Source organism: Drosophila erecta, unplaced genomic scaffold, assembly GCF_003286155.1.
Source record: "Drosophila erecta strain 14021-0224.00,06,07 unplaced genomic scaffold, DereRS2 tig00000000-arrow-pilon, whole genome shotgun sequence".
In the NCBI taxonomy this organism is placed as follows: Eukaryota; Metazoa; Arthropoda; class Insecta; order Diptera; family Drosophilidae; genus Drosophila; species Drosophila erecta.
Window position 1 is genome coordinate 18,941,344 of NW_020825194.1, and position 14,318 is coordinate 18,955,661.

At 48.1% G+C, this 14,318-nt stretch overlaps 6 protein-coding genes across 7 annotated transcripts; all 6 read left to right on the top strand.

Annotated features, from left to right (window-relative positions):
* The first annotated feature begins 522 nt into the window (after nucleotides 1-522).
* Nucleotides 523-1,658, top strand: LOC6552565. The gene has a single exon (XM_001979867.3). It carries the CDS (start codon nucleotides 653-655, stop codon nucleotides 1,520-1,522), a length of 870 nt encoding a protein of 289 aa, XP_001979903.1. The 5' UTR covers nucleotides 523-652; the 3' UTR covers nucleotides 1,523-1,658.
* Nucleotides 1,659-2,935: 1,277 nt separating this feature from the next.
* LOC6552564 (serine protease gd) lies at nucleotides 2,936-4,564 on the top strand. Its single transcript, XM_001979866.3, has 3 exons — nucleotides 2,936-3,182; nucleotides 3,245-3,416; nucleotides 3,535-4,564. The coding sequence occupies exons 1-3, from the start codon at nucleotides 2,976-2,978 to the stop codon at nucleotides 4,473-4,475; spliced, it is 1,320 nt and encodes a 439-aa protein (XP_001979902.1). The 5' UTR covers nucleotides 2,936-2,975; the 3' UTR covers nucleotides 4,476-4,564.
* Nucleotides 4,565-5,421: 857 nt separating this feature from the next.
* LOC6552563 (serine protease 42) lies at nucleotides 5,422-7,455 on the top strand. Of its 2 annotated transcripts, XM_026981406.1 has the most exons (5): nucleotides 5,459-5,688; nucleotides 5,762-5,927; nucleotides 6,038-6,147; nucleotides 6,217-6,800; nucleotides 6,994-7,455. In XM_026981406.1, exons 1-5 carry the CDS (start codon nucleotides 5,491-5,493, stop codon nucleotides 7,400-7,402), a joined length of 1,467 nt encoding a protein of 488 aa, XP_026837207.1. In that variant the 5' UTR covers nucleotides 5,459-5,490; the 3' UTR covers nucleotides 7,403-7,455. The 2 variants fall into 2 exon arrangements, with proteins under 2 accessions (XP_001979901.1, XP_026837207.1); XM_001979865.3 differs by having other exon boundaries at nucleotides 5,422-5,688; nucleotides 6,038-6,800.
* Nucleotides 7,456-7,917: 462 nt separating this feature from the next.
* On the top strand, nucleotides 7,918-8,985 carry LOC6552562. Its single transcript, XM_026982887.1, has 2 exons — nucleotides 7,918-8,821; nucleotides 8,882-8,985. The coding sequence occupies exon 1, from the start codon at nucleotides 7,928-7,930 to the stop codon at nucleotides 8,819-8,821; it is 894 nt and encodes a 297-aa protein (XP_026838688.1). The 5' UTR covers nucleotides 7,918-7,927; the 3' UTR covers nucleotides 8,882-8,985.
* A 406-nt stretch (nucleotides 8,986-9,391) lies between these two features.
* LOC6552561 (serine protease 42) lies at nucleotides 9,392-11,437 on the top strand. The gene is made up of 4 exons (XM_001979863.3): nucleotides 9,392-9,601; nucleotides 9,760-9,925; nucleotides 9,981-10,758; nucleotides 10,826-11,437. The coding sequence occupies exons 1-4, from the start codon at nucleotides 9,392-9,394 to the stop codon at nucleotides 11,241-11,243; spliced, it is 1,572 nt and encodes a 523-aa protein (XP_001979899.1). The 3' UTR covers nucleotides 11,244-11,437.
* Nucleotides 11,438-11,691: 254 nt separating this feature from the next.
* LOC6552560 (serine protease gd) lies at nucleotides 11,692-14,153 on the top strand. Its single transcript, XM_001979862.3, has 4 exons — nucleotides 11,692-12,032; nucleotides 12,485-12,650; nucleotides 12,872-13,589; nucleotides 13,656-14,153. Exons 1-4 carry the CDS (start codon nucleotides 11,820-11,822, stop codon nucleotides 14,077-14,079), a joined length of 1,521 nt encoding a protein of 506 aa, XP_001979898.1. The 5' UTR covers nucleotides 11,692-11,819; the 3' UTR covers nucleotides 14,080-14,153.
* The last annotated feature ends 165 nt before the right edge of the window (nucleotides 14,154-14,318 follow it).

Genomic DNA, 14,318 nt, shown 5'->3' on the forward strand with positions numbered 1-14,318 from the left:
GCCCCCTAAAACTAATATAAATGTTCGAACTGGGGCATAATGAAAATCGCGGCCATCTTGTTGCGCCTGCACTCCCTCATAAAATCGAGTTTCACCTTGCTGTTTCAGCTCATAAAATAATGGCGATCGTCGGCTACCGTGAATATACGGCATGGAATGTCGTTAAATGTATCCAAATTGTTGTCGTGGCATCGGGAATCTCCCGATGCGAATACTTACTTAACGTTATCGCCTGTGAGTGCGCATAAATTTGGCAACAAATGCCAACAAACAAGTTAAGGTATAGAAAAATGGGTAGAGCTTGTTATTAGGGGGCGTGCCAGTGGCTGATTTATTTGGCTGATGGGGAAAGCAGTGAAGAGGAAAATAAGTAGGTACACATTTTCCAAAATTTACAATTGTAATAACTGCAAGCTCTGGAAAAATGTGTTGTAACATTAGTATAGTATAGCATAGCATAGCAGTGCTATAGCATTATGTATATAAAGTTTTGGCTTAGGGAGTCCAAATATTTCTAGGTGTACATTGATATGTGCTGGCAGATTTGTGTCACCCTATTAAGCATTTGATAGCGAGGCAACGGAAATTCTGCCACAGACACACATTTGCTAGCCAGTCCAAATTACATGAATAGAAATTCCAAGTACCCAAAATGAATACCTCCGAGGACAAGCGAACGCTGGGTGGCTCCTTCTTCGACGTGCTGTGGCCATTGATTCTGGACGAGAATGTCTGTCGCATCAAGACCAAGCCGGATGGTTTCTTTGTGCCCCGTGAGCCCTTCAATCGACTGGAGTGGCATACCTATCTGGCCCAGGTGGGCTATCCTTTCTACATGCCGCCACATGAGTTGCGCTGCTGCAAGGGAGCCCAAAGGGAGGAGATCGAGAACGAGGACGCGGAAAAGGCCTTCAACCAGGAGGTGGAGGAGCGAAAGGCGCCGATCCAGGAGGACTTTCTGCGCCGCGGCTCCCAGGCCATAAGGCCCATCGACAAGGTGGTGAATAAACTGCGAGTGGAGCACGAACGCCGCCAGAAGTTGGCGTACGACTTTGCCAACCGGCGTTATCCTTGGACCATGCAGACTCCCAGCCACGAACTGGGCTTCACCATCACCGAGGAGCTGCAGAAGTGCTTCAAGGGGCCCATGGAGCTGGACATCTTGCGGGCCATTCATGATCACGAATGCAAGCTAATGATTATTGATCTGGGCACTGAAGTAGACATCAAGGACTGCCAGCGCTGGATCAAGTTCCGTCCTTACATCCAGTTGCTGGCCTTGGTTCGCACACCTCGCATGCAACGATCGCTTCAGCTGCTCAATGTGTACCACACGCATTTGGTGGAAGAATCGGCGGATAACTCTTGGAATGATGAGTTGCAGTGCTCCCTGCGCTCAGGTTTTGTGCACGCACAGAAAAACCAGTTCCTTAAGTCCTGCGGGGAGCCATTTGTCTTCGTATTTAGTCGGCTGCGCGGCATCTGCATCTGCGACACCTTTAAGGTAATCCGCCGAGCTTAGAATGTAGGCTTTCTGCTTGGGATACCATCATTAGATACTAGCGAATGCCAGCTGAAGTTTCTACAAATTAGTAATTATTGATTATTCTTAAAAAATTGTAAATGTCAAAAAAAAATCTCAAGTTTATGCAAGCAAATCGAATTTGTAATTCAGTTTTTGCCAGCTACTGATATTTTAGGTTCACATTGCTCGAGTAGTTAGCCCAGTTTAATGCCCATTCACGAGGCCTAATTTGATTGGACTTGATTTGCTCTGCCCGGCCAGCCAACCCATCATGTTGAAGTGGCGCCCGAGCAGGAACCGCTCCAATTAGGACGCCCAATTGGAGCCGCCTTCAAGTGCAGTCAGACGCACTGCTACCTTCCACTTGCCACCCCATTATGGACGCAGGCGGAAGCCTGCACCGCCGTTTTCCGATGTGTTGTCAAAGTGCCTCCGCTAAGTTGGCCGACTTGGGCCCCCGGCACAATGCACAACAAGTTTGTTTGGGAAAAGAAAAGAAATCGAAAAATTTCGCGCCAAATCTCAACAAATTATTACAAAGCTTAACAAACTTGAAACTGATTATAAAAGTTGCCGGCAAGCAGTTGGGGCAAATTGGGGTACCCGCGGCCACAATGCAGCAAAATTGAGTTTCGGGTGTCGTGAAGTTAGGAGCACTTCCCCTTATTCTCACTTGCTTCTTTTTGTTTTGTTGGAAAAAGTTTTCTGGCCAAATGCGTTGTCGCCATAAACGTCCTCCCACAAACATAATTTTCAATGGAAATTCACATAAACCACCTTGCCACGCCTGATAATAACTTCAAGCTAAACTTACGCGATTTATAAGAGGTCTCGAAAATATAAAAAGTCTGCAGGGTGCTGAAAGTAATACTTTTCTTATCAGTTCGTGAATGTGAATGTTAACTTGCTGGGTAATAACTAAATAAATAGCCCAACAAATTACGTTAAGCTTGTTTCTAAATAGTCCTCATGCTTTAAAAACTTATTCGCACTGATAAGTGATTACATTGTAATATTTATCAGGCACAACCAAGCCAGTAAAAATAGTTGTGTTTTTACAAGTTCCTGAGTGACACTGAACAGCTTGTTGCTATAAAAATTGAGCAAGATCGGAAAACGAGAAGAGAATACATATTGCTTGAGCTGATGCATAGCATATATGCAAGGTGGGTTTGTAAATGGGTCCCATGTGTATTTAGCCGGGTTTTTTCTCTCGGCAGCAACTCCCCTGCTGAATATTGAGCTGTTAGTTGTACGATTAAAAAAGTGATCAGAGGAAGACCTGGCATGGCTGGGAAAAGCCCGAGATCAGTCAATGGGGCGCTCCGCAATCTGGGGAGAGATCATCAGCTGTTCCATGGAGAGGGCGTGCTGCGGCAGTCGCTTGTGGATTCTGATTGCGATCCCAGTTCTCGTTCAGCTCCATTCAGCATTGGTTGGTACCGTCGCAATGGCAATCTGGTGGCTGACCTTGCTGGGCCTTTGTCTCAGTCTGCAGCTCGGCTCGGCGTTGCAGGTGCCGCAGCACAACTGCGATAGGTATTTCTCCTACTACAAAGAGGGCTGTGGAGCCTACATTGGCGTCTTCACCGCACCACGCGGCGGTGTGAACAGCCTATCATGGGAGGTGGTCTTCACTGCTCACGGAACTGAACAGGTAAGGCCCCACCGCTTATATAATGTCTTTGGACTATTACATACTGAATTCCCCACATGCAGGCAAACACTGTGAGCTCCCTCACTCCGTATCCCAATAAGGAATCTGCCTTTGAGAAGATACACAGAGGAGAACGTGGCGAGGTTTTTGTCCGCTTCCAGGACTTCGGAAACGAGCTGCCCAAACTAGTCCGGGTGAAATTTAACGACGAGGTTCTCTGCCAAAACGAAGAATGTGAGTGACAAGCCAGCAACATAGTTGCTTAGGTTACCTACTAAACTATTCTATTGATATTCTATTTACCAATTATTCTTTTACGATTGCTTGTTGATCTTCTGCTTGCCTTTTGCAGATGACGCCCCTTCGAGCACAATGACCCGACGCCAGACCATGTCCACCTCATCGTACATTGGACAACAGTCAGCCCCAAGGGAAATGGTGCCCCAGTCGCGTCCAGTGCAGAGCACATCGAGCATTGTCTCCAATCCATTCCTTCCTCAAATCAGGCCCAGAGTAGAGTCCGACTTTGAGGAGTGCGGCGTGGAGGGCTTTGCGCCCCTTCAGATTGGAGGCGACCTGGTGACCCGTGGTCAGTATCCCTGGCTAGCGGCTCTTTATGAAGGGGCATCCACGGTTTCGTACAAATGTGTGGTCTCGGTAATCTCGAAGCGGACTGTGATGACTGCAGCTCACTGCATTTATGGAAAGAGTGCCAGCCAACTGTGGGTCTATCTGGGCAGGCATGATCGCAACGAGAATCCTGAGAACGGAGCCTCTCTGGTCAGCGTGCGCAGCGTGCTGACTCCGTCCGCCTACGAGGGCAATCCAGTTCCGGACGCGGACGTGGGCCTGCTGGTGCTGAACGAGCCGATGGTGTACACCAAGTACATTCAACCCCTCTGCCTCTGGGGCTCCCATATGGGCTTGCCGCCGAACGAGGGCGACACCGGAGCAGTAGCCGGGTGGGGCTACGACAGGAGTGCCCAGAAGACGCGTTTTCCCAAGACAGTGAGTGTGCGATTGGTGCCTCGGGATCAGTGCCTCAAGGAGATGAAGCGGGCGGAGGACTTCATCACGCAGCGCACCGTATGTGCTGGCAATTCAGAGTCACATGGTCCCTGCTTCGGAGACTCCGGATCTGCTCTGATCGTCCTGCGAAACAATCGATGGTACGTTCGGGGAGTGGTGTCCTTATCGCCTCGCCGCGGAGATATTTGCGACCTCAGCAAGTATGTCATCTACTGCGATGTTGCAAAGCACATCGACTGGGTACGTCAAAATATGGTCATGTGAGGCGCTCAAGTAATTATGATGTGACGATACAGGAAAACACAGCAATTGATGTACAAAATTCTCAATAAATCTTTAAGTTCTATAGAAGATACCTTTTCCAAGCCGCTGGATTTTCCAAGCAGGCATTGCTGCCATCAATCAATTAAGTATACATGAATGCCTTGCCTTAGCACTATAACTTAGTTATACAGATGTTTTTAGTCATTGATTACAAGTTTTCTAAAGAGGCAGATTACTTGATCAAGTGAGAGCTCATCAGAGAGTAACATGCAGCAGAATTCCTCTAATTGAGCTTAAGACTATAAAACTATAAGCGAATTGAGCTTTGTGGCAGATCTCTTGATATTAATTCAATACTTTAGACTCAAGAGCGGGAAAAACGGCTGTTTTGGCAGGTATTCTCACTCACTAACTAAATTTTCTCCTTATCAGTAAGGTTTTCTTTTTTGCTAGTCCATATTGAAGGCGGCAATTCGATCTATGATCGTTAGGTTTCTATTAAGTCGATGGTAATGTATAATCTCTTTGAATTTGAGATTTTGTTTTCTTTATACAAGTTTAATGTGCAGGGGGTTTTCGCTCAGAACACAGATGGCAGATGACTGCGAGGCATTCGAGTACGAGGTACCAAGGGTATATTAGTTAATAAGCAATGGCTTGCCATGAACAAGTTCCTTGGGAAGCTGTGAAATCAAGGCAAGCACTTACTTACTCCACTAAATCGATCAAAATAAACTGCGCTGGTCACTCATTGCCATGGTAAAACTATGCTTTTGTTGATGACAAAGTATCAAATAGTCGGATTAGTTCCTAAATGTTTTGATGGACGCTGTGCCTGATTGGCTCAGCACGATGCGGAATTTCCAGTTTTGCTCAACACCGATACTCAGTGACTCAACAAGCCGTCGAGATTTGTAAGTGATATTCGATGCTCGCAATCAGTTTTATTTATCCGCCGTGGGCTGTCGCGTGCGGAACCGATAGCTTCTTTTCTAATACAAGATTCCGGGAAGGCATGGGTCTGGAAGTGGTCGTAGTTGTGTCGCTAATCGCCTTGGCCGGGGGCCAGCTTGTTCCGGAGAACTCGTGTCCGGACTACTTCCGCTATGTCAACGATGCCTTCCAGGGTGCGCAGGGCGAGATTACGCTGCCCAGCTTGATGCGGGGTCGGAACCGCATAGATATACGCTTCTCGCAACAGGGCGAACAAGATGTATGAACTGGCCAGCTGTCTTCGCGGTGAATTGACAACCCAACTGACCACCTTAACCCCTCGCATTTCGCAGGCCTCTTACGTGGGTTCCCTGCTGCCGTATCCGGACGAGAATACTGTACGCCAGAGTAAGGGTTCGGCCAAGTTTCGGATAGCCCTCAGACCAAATTCATACAACGGATTGCCCAAGCTGACAAGACTGTCCTACAATGATCGGCTCTTGTGCTCGGCCAGCGAATGTGAGTAGCTTGTGTCAGGTTCTAGAAATAGGTATTGTCTTCCAGCGGTTTGAAGTTGCCTGTAGTTAATATGCATATTTGCTGCTGAATTCTTTTGAGCCCTGTTCCAGACAGTCCGCCCAACAGCTTCTTTGGCCGCTTCTGGGAGCTCGAAATCAGTGAATCACAGGCTTCCTTTGCTTCATCCGCATTCAATCCCTTCACCCGGAATGGCTTCGATGTGAGTGTTCAGACCGTATTCTATCCTAGCTCTTCACGTGGCAATGATATCTGGCGTGGTTTTACGCAGCCCTGGACGACTGTGTCCAACAGAGGACCAGCAGCGGTCACTCCAGCACCCACTCGAACTGAGATTTTGTGGGATAAACCAGTGCAAAGTGTTTTAGTCACCTTGGGGCCACCTGTACCAACTATAAGGAACACCCCAGCACCACCACCTCCACTTCCTTCAACAGTGGCAACCGTTCCACCGCCGACTCCACCACCTCGGCGCTTCGATCCGCGATCCCAATTGTCACCAGTAGTTTGCGGTAGAGAGGGCACCACAACTCCGTTTATTGTACATGGAAACGATTTCGCTCGAGGCCAGTACCCCTGGCTCTCGGCCGTCTATCACAAGGAGGTTCGGTCTCTGGCCTATAAGTGCGGAGGATCCCTGATCTCGGCCAGCATTGTAATCAGTGCCGCCCACTGTGTGCATCGGAAGACGGAGGACCGCGTGGTCGTCGGACTCGGACGCTATGATCTGGATGACTATGGAGAGGATGGGGCCGAAATGCGCAATGTGCTGCGATTGCTCTGGCATCCGGATTACAATACCCGCACCTATTCAGATGCGGATATCGCTTTGATCACCATTGAGCGGCCTGTGACGTGAGTATCTTAATAATATTTAAATTCTTTGTAAAAAGATCGCTGAGACAGCATTAAAGCTTCCAGTTCAAATATTGTAGCCACAAATATGTGCATCTTGCAGAAGCTGATAATTTATTACTCATAACCAGCGATACAGTATGAAATCCATATATTGAAGCATGTATTATAAGGACTATTATGTGGATTTCAGGTTCAACGACATTATAGCACCCATTTGCATGTGGACGGTGGAGGCAAGCAGCAGGGTGTCCACCACTGGCTTCATCGCGGGTTGGGGCAGAGATGAGAAGGACAGCTCCAGGACCCAGTATCCCCGCGTGGTGGAGGCGGAGATCGCCAGTCCGACGGTCTGCGCCAGCACCTGGAGAGGCACCATGGTGACGGAGCGCAGTCTATGCGCGGGAAACCGGGATGGATCTGGACCCTGTGTCGGGGATTCCGGCGGTGGTCTGATGGTCAAGCAGGGCGATCGGTGGCTGCTCCGCGGTATTGTGTCTGCAGGGGAGCGCGGACCTGCCGGCACCTGCCAGCTGAACCAGTATGTACTGTTTTGCGATCTGTCCAAGCACATCAACTGGATAAACGAAAACATCCGCTGAGCATCCGGAGTGGCTTTGTGGGCAATCGAATTAAAAACTTTAATGCCAAAACATATTTAGATGTTTCACTGTCTGGTGATTTTCGGCCAAACGAGTTTGCGCCTCTCTTTCAATTATTTTACTTACAATGATGGATGATTGGTGAGCCAAATGCAGTATCGAATGTTAGACTGCTGCGCGTTGGCAATACTTTATAAAAAATAACCTTTTAATAGCTGGGACACACTCATTTTACAGTGGGAATCAAAGGAATCCGCATATTTTGGGATTTGGCAAAACCAGCAAATAATAACACCGATTGTTCTGGCCTTTCTGCAGCTTTAAGTAAGTTTGTATCTTGCACTTTAATGGCTATGTGCAACTATATGACGTAAAAGTAAACATATACGAGTGAGCCCACGTGTTGACTGCTAAATGATTGACATCGGCTGAACAAATGTTTGGCAAGCGTGCTGCACACTTAAGTACAGAATAAATTGGCTATAAAAGGGCAGTACGATGTAAAGACTCTTAGGGACTGGTAAAATGATGAAGTGCACCGGCTTTCTAAGCCTCCTGGTGGTTCTGTTGGCCTGGAATGGCAGAGTTCTGGCAATAGAAACTGCCTTTGATATCTGGAACAAATTTGGAGACGGTGGAGCTCTGCCCAATGATCCGGAACGGCTAAACGAAAAAGGTATTTTGGTTCTCAATCCCACTAACGAACTGCAGGACAAAAATGAAGGTACGATAACGCAATTGAGGAATCTTCTTGACAATTATGTGGGGAAATTATTATCCGATTTGCCCAATACTCGGAAAAAGAAAAGGAGGCAAGCACTGCAGGAATCACTGCACACTTTAACTGGTCTGAGTTTGAGCATATCCCCATTGCAAAATACCCTGTCGAACATCAAGAACCAGGAGGAGCAACTTGTCCCAAAACTCAATGTTCAGGAGGAATGGAAGTTCTGGGCTGCCGCCAAGGTTTCGAGAGTTCAGGAGTCCACTAGAGGGCTTAGGACCGCGGAGGCTGTCTCCATCACTGAAAACCTCAACAATCGTTACGGCCTTCGATTGCGCAGTTGTGTTGGTCTGTTTATCTGGAACCAGATTCGGTTTAACTTGGACTTGGAAAGCACCCTAAACGGCCTCCAAATTTCAACTGGGCAGCTGATCGATGCCTCTGAAGGCTGTTCCAGCGTCAAGCCAAAAACGTGCCGCCGGGACGTGAGAAGAGCTATCGATGGCATCCAGAATGCTCCACAGAATCTGCTGAACCTGCGGAATGAGGGCAATCAGTTGGAGGACATCCAAAGGCAAAGCAATCAGTGTGTGGAGAAAACTCTCAGGGAATATGCCGAGGAGCGGGTCGAGGTGGAGAGACAGCTGGAGGATATAATCGCGGACTATCGCGAAAGTGAAACACCCAGAAAATAGGTGGGGAAATAACCATTTACAATCGAATATTATTGAACACTTTATATAATCAAATCGCAGGCGAACATATAACAGGGACAGCACATAAACAGGACCTCTATTGCACCCAATTTTAAACAGAAAAATAAATATTACATCAATAATACATCTTTTATGAAAAAGAACCAGCAGTTTCATTCATTTTCTTTGTGCTGCTTACATGTGAACGAAAAGCTGAAAAAATATGACTATTATTATATAGTATTATTTCATCCCACTCCCGGATTGACTAAAATGAAGTGATCTATCGAGGCGATGTGAAAATGGCATTCTAGACGCGGTAGAAAACGAAATATTTGCATAATGGAGCTTGGCATGTGGCTGTGCAATTTGCACTCGAGAGTACGAGTATAGCTCCAAAAATGAATTCTAAAAACCCACAAAGTGGGGAGCGCCACTGACTGTAAGATAAGTCGGGAGACTTGGATCGCGTAAATCACTTGCTCATTGAGTGAGTCTTTTGAGTCATAGTGCGAGTAACTAAATGCACTATAAAGTACACTGGAAAAGCTCAGCTCTTACGCAGTTGCAATGAGTCCGCATCAGCTGGCGACCGTTCTCCTCCTGGCTTCTCTGATCAACTTGGGTCTTGGCCAGGTGCCCCGGAATGGCTGCTCTCCGCGATTCCAGTACCAGGGCTATCTGGGGCAGTACATCGGCTTGGTGAAAGTTCGTCATCCAGTGGCCAATAACCAGACGCTGGTCCTGCAGTTCTCCCAGCAGGGATACCATGACTTTAACGTAAGATTCAGCATGAGATTGGCCTGCAAGTTCTCAATTCAAGATCAGTTGCTTCTGTTATCACTTTCCTTCCCATGCGGCAATGACAATTGCACATGGCGTGAATATTTACGTAAACAAGCCTAATACAGAAAGCCATGTTTCCTTTTTATTCTTAGGACTACGTGGGCAGTATTTCGTTGGTGGATGATGATGAAGTGACCCAGCAAAATCTGCGCCAGGGATTGCCGATTCGGTACCGTGTTGATTTCCCCATTCCAACAATACCGCCGAAGATAACTAGCATGCAAATAAATGGCATGGAACTTTGCGGTGGCTTAGAGTGTAAGTTCTATCTAGTTTCTATCAGATGCAATTTAGGGACGTATATTTTTTCCAGATCCTAAGCCAAGAACTGGCATTACGCTGCGAATCACTTGGACGCCCTCCTACATATCAGTTTTCGGGGCTAATCCCCAGCCTGTGCCAACCCGACCGCAACCCACTTGGCCCCAAGAGGAAAGTCCACAGATCGACTACAGAGAAACCAGGCCCAGTCAGCCAAGACTGGAGGATAGCGGAGAGCTGTTTGGAAGGAGTAATGAGTCACTGCCAGCGTTCCGGAATCCCGGAAGGGGATCTGCCCCTCAGCAGGCGAATCAGAGTAGAGGTACTACCTCCCAGCCGAGGATAACAAATCCCGCTCCACAGCGGACGACACCAGATCCTAGTCGATCTTCTGCCCCAATCGGTGAGCAGACGGTGAGAAGCCCTGTGGATCTTGTTCCCCAGCAGAACCCTTCATCCAATGGGATTCCGTGCGGTCGGGAGCGAGCTAGTACCACTCCATTGATCTTCCAAGGAACAAGTCTGGAGCGAGGTCAGCTGCCATGGCTGGTGGCGATCTTCCAGCGACGGGAGAGCAACGGACCCGCCTTCATCTGTGGAGGAACCCTGATCTCCACATCCACGGTGCTATCGGCCGCCCACTGTTTTCGTGCTCCTGGAAGGGACTTACCCGCCTCTCGACTGGCCGTCTCCTTGGGACGAAACACTCTGGCTATTCACTCTGATGGAGAATTTCGCGGGGTATCCCAGCTGGTCATCCACGAAAACTTCCAGTTCAAACAGTTCACGGAGGCCGATTTGGCGCTAGTTCGGCTGGACCAACCTGTGAGGTGAGTCCATAAAACAAATATATTCAATTTACGACACTACTGCTTTTTATACTCTTATTATAACAAGGTACACGGACTACATAGTGCCTATTTGCCTCTGGAGCACCAGCAACCGCATGGATTTGCCCCAGGGTCTGGGGAGCTATGTTGCCGGCTGGGGACCTGATGAGACCGGCACCGGCAACACTGAAGTGTCCAAGATTACCGACCTAAATATCGTTACCGAGGCGAACTGCGCCGAGGAGCTGCCCCATGTGCTAGTCCAGCCGAGCACCCTGTGTGCCAAGAAGGCGGGAGCAGGACCTTGTGCCAGCGATGGAGGCGGACCATTGATGCTCCGGGAACAGAACGTTTGGGTGCTGCGGGGAGTGATCTCCGGAGGTGTGATCAACGAAAAGGAAAACACCTGTGAGCTATCCAAGCCATCCGTATTCACCGATGTGGCCAAACACATAGAATGGGTTCGCCGGAACATGTGGAATTAAACAGAAATTCAAGCTGGCCAAGCTGAAGTGCATGGCGTCCTTCTGTAGAGATTCCCAATCATGAGTGTACTCCAAATCACGTAATCCGAAGATCTATGTATTACTGCCTACTACTGCGCTATGGGTAATTCTAAGTGGATTCATTAATCATGGAAAAATTAAAGCCAAGCGGAGCACTTTGAATACCCTGCAAACTTTTTCGTACATGATGTTTTGAATATCTTTATCGTTCTTTGATCAATCTTTTTATCATTACCATCAAGTGTAGTACTTAAATTATTATTATTTGACTGAAGTCAGATATGTATTTTTGCTCGAAAAAATAATTCCAAGTCAAACCCAGTTTGAATCGCCAAAACCACCTTTGAAGAGTATTACCTTGGGAGCCAACCAGCTTTGTATTCCGCTAGATCGGAAACTAATGCGAATTGGCTGAGCTAAAACCAATCATTCATCGCGCGACTCTCAATGAGTGCGGTTTGACCTCAGATCGAGAGATTGGTTGCATGCTGTGCAATTGCAGTCGCATTTAGTTTTCATAAATATTTACTATTCCGGAAAGGGTTTGTACTCGCGATGTGGCACCTGCAGCTGCCTGGTTTTCTGATCGCCATGCTGCAAATCGGCTATATAAGTGCCCAAAACCTGCCATACATCCAGTGCCCGTTGATATTTCGGTACCTGGAGTACGAGAATCAGTTCATAGGACACTTGAAGCTAGTGCTGGATAGAACGAATACGGACAACGTGGTGCGAGTTGAACTTTCCCAGCCTGGCAGAAACACCCCGGTAAGTGCTCCCAATTGTCCACCCCGTTGTAGAGTTTAGTGTTTGGCAACGTTGGTGTTATCAAGCATTGACCTTACTCTCAGATGGAATCTACGATTTTCCACAATCGATCTGGGCGATCTGAGCTCATTGGTCAAGTTGATTCTCATGGGAATTGCATGGCTGATAAGGCAAGTCGCGTCCGGGAAAACACCCTGCCACTCAGCTCCCCAGCTCCCCAGTTCGATTCTCTACTGCTTTCCTTAAAGTTGTGGAACAGGTTTGCCGAACAGAGCTCTGCCTCCCCAGCTCAGCTGCTTAAATTGTTATTGCTCTGCCAGAGCTTCGGTTTTGCCAGTTGAGCCATGTTTACATAGGTATAAGCCCCCCGTGACGTCGGAATTGGAATTTGTAATTATTCTATAGTGACGCAAGCTGCTAATCTACTTTTGAACTCTCTATTCTTGTTCCAGTCGTCTCCGGGCGCTCTCAACTTCTTGGAGGATGAGGATTCGCTGAGGCATCGCTTGTTTAACAATCAGCCCATCAACTACAGAATCGACTTTCCCACGCCGGGCGTGGTGCCCAAACTTACAATGGTTTCGGTGAATGGAGACATCGTGTGCGAGGCTCTTCCCTGTAAGTAAATCCAAACAAATTTTAATTTATATGTCCAGGAATGTAAGTTTTATTTCAAGCGAAATACGATACAAATACTTTTAAGTGCTATTTAATATTTGGTTCAAACGATGGTATGCATTTTCTAAAAATGGCTTATAATAGCAGGAAAGATAACAGACTCTATTATGTAGGCATGTATTCGGAATAAGTTACTGAACTGAATTTCGCTTTCCTTAAAGATGGATCTCCAAGCTCAAGGCTAAGTTTGTCGCGCACCCTGCGAACTTCTGTGCCCTTGTCAGCAATTCCGCCTTCTCAGCGAACTGATCACCAATGGCCTCGGGACCCTCAGAGGAACTTCACGGTGTATGAGGAGGCGGAGGAGGAGGAGATCCCTCAAAGACGCCGCCCACAACAGCCTCCTCCAAGGCCACGCCCACAACAGCCTCCACCAAGTCCGCCCCCGCGCCCGCTCCCGCGCCCACAACCCGTGCCCCAACCAGAGTTCCAGAACTCAGCCAGCCCTCCAGTTCGAAAGCCGAATCCGCCCGCGCAAGTATCCAAGTCCTATCCCCAGACAATCGGAGAACTGAGCGGCATCTGTGGGCGGGAAAAGGTCATCCAGACACCCTTCATCCACAATGGCATCGAGGTGGAGCGGGGTCAGCTGCCCTGGATGGCAGCTCTTTTCGAGCACGTGGGCAGGGACTATAACTTTCTGTGCGGCGGAACGCTGATCTCGGCCAGAACAGTGATCTCGGCTGCCCACTGCTTCCGCTTTGGCAGTCGCAACTTGCCGGGCGAACGGACTATTGTTTCGCTGGGGCGTAACTCCTTGGACCTCTTCTCATCGGGAGCTACAGTAGGTGTGTCGCGACTGTTAATCCACGAACAGTACAACCCCAATATATATACCGATGCGGATTTGGCACTGCTGCAGTTGGCCAATCACGCTGAGTAAGTACATTTAATGATTCACTTATTGTGTCAAATTTGCTAGCTTAGATTTGCAACTACACTTAGTATTGGAGACTACATCAAGCCCATCTGCTTGTGGAATGAGAACTATCTGCTCGAACTGCCCTCGGGTCACAAGAGCTATGTGGCTGGTTGGGGTGAGGATGAAAAGGGCAACCGGAACTCGCGGCTGGCCAAAATGACCGACACGGACATCATCACCCAGTGGGAATGCCGCGGAAATCTGTCCGAGGAGAACGCCAAGTTCATCACCTCGCACACGATCTGCGCCAGCAATGCCCGGGCATCCGGCCCCTGCAGCGGAGACTCCGGCGGAGGACTGATGCTCCAGGAGCAGGACATCTGGATGCTGCGCGGCGTCGTCTCGGCCGGACAGCGAATGACCAACAGATGCAATCTGACACTGCCTGTCATCTATACGGATGTGGCCAAGCACATCGAGTGGCTGATCAGGAGCATGTGGTTTTGAGAGATTATCCACGAGACTAGATGAATTGAGTGCCAAAATAAATTGTAATATAAATTATAATTAGGTATATAACTTCAGAGTACAGAAAGTAGTATCTTTCATATTAGGTTTCGAGCTCAACTTGGCAACACATGGTAAAAATTACTTTGAGTTCTGGTTACCACTTAGGAAATCGAAAATATTTGTGTATTTTGTGTGCACCAAAAACTTGTGCTCTCCATTCTGTGAAAGGGTATCTC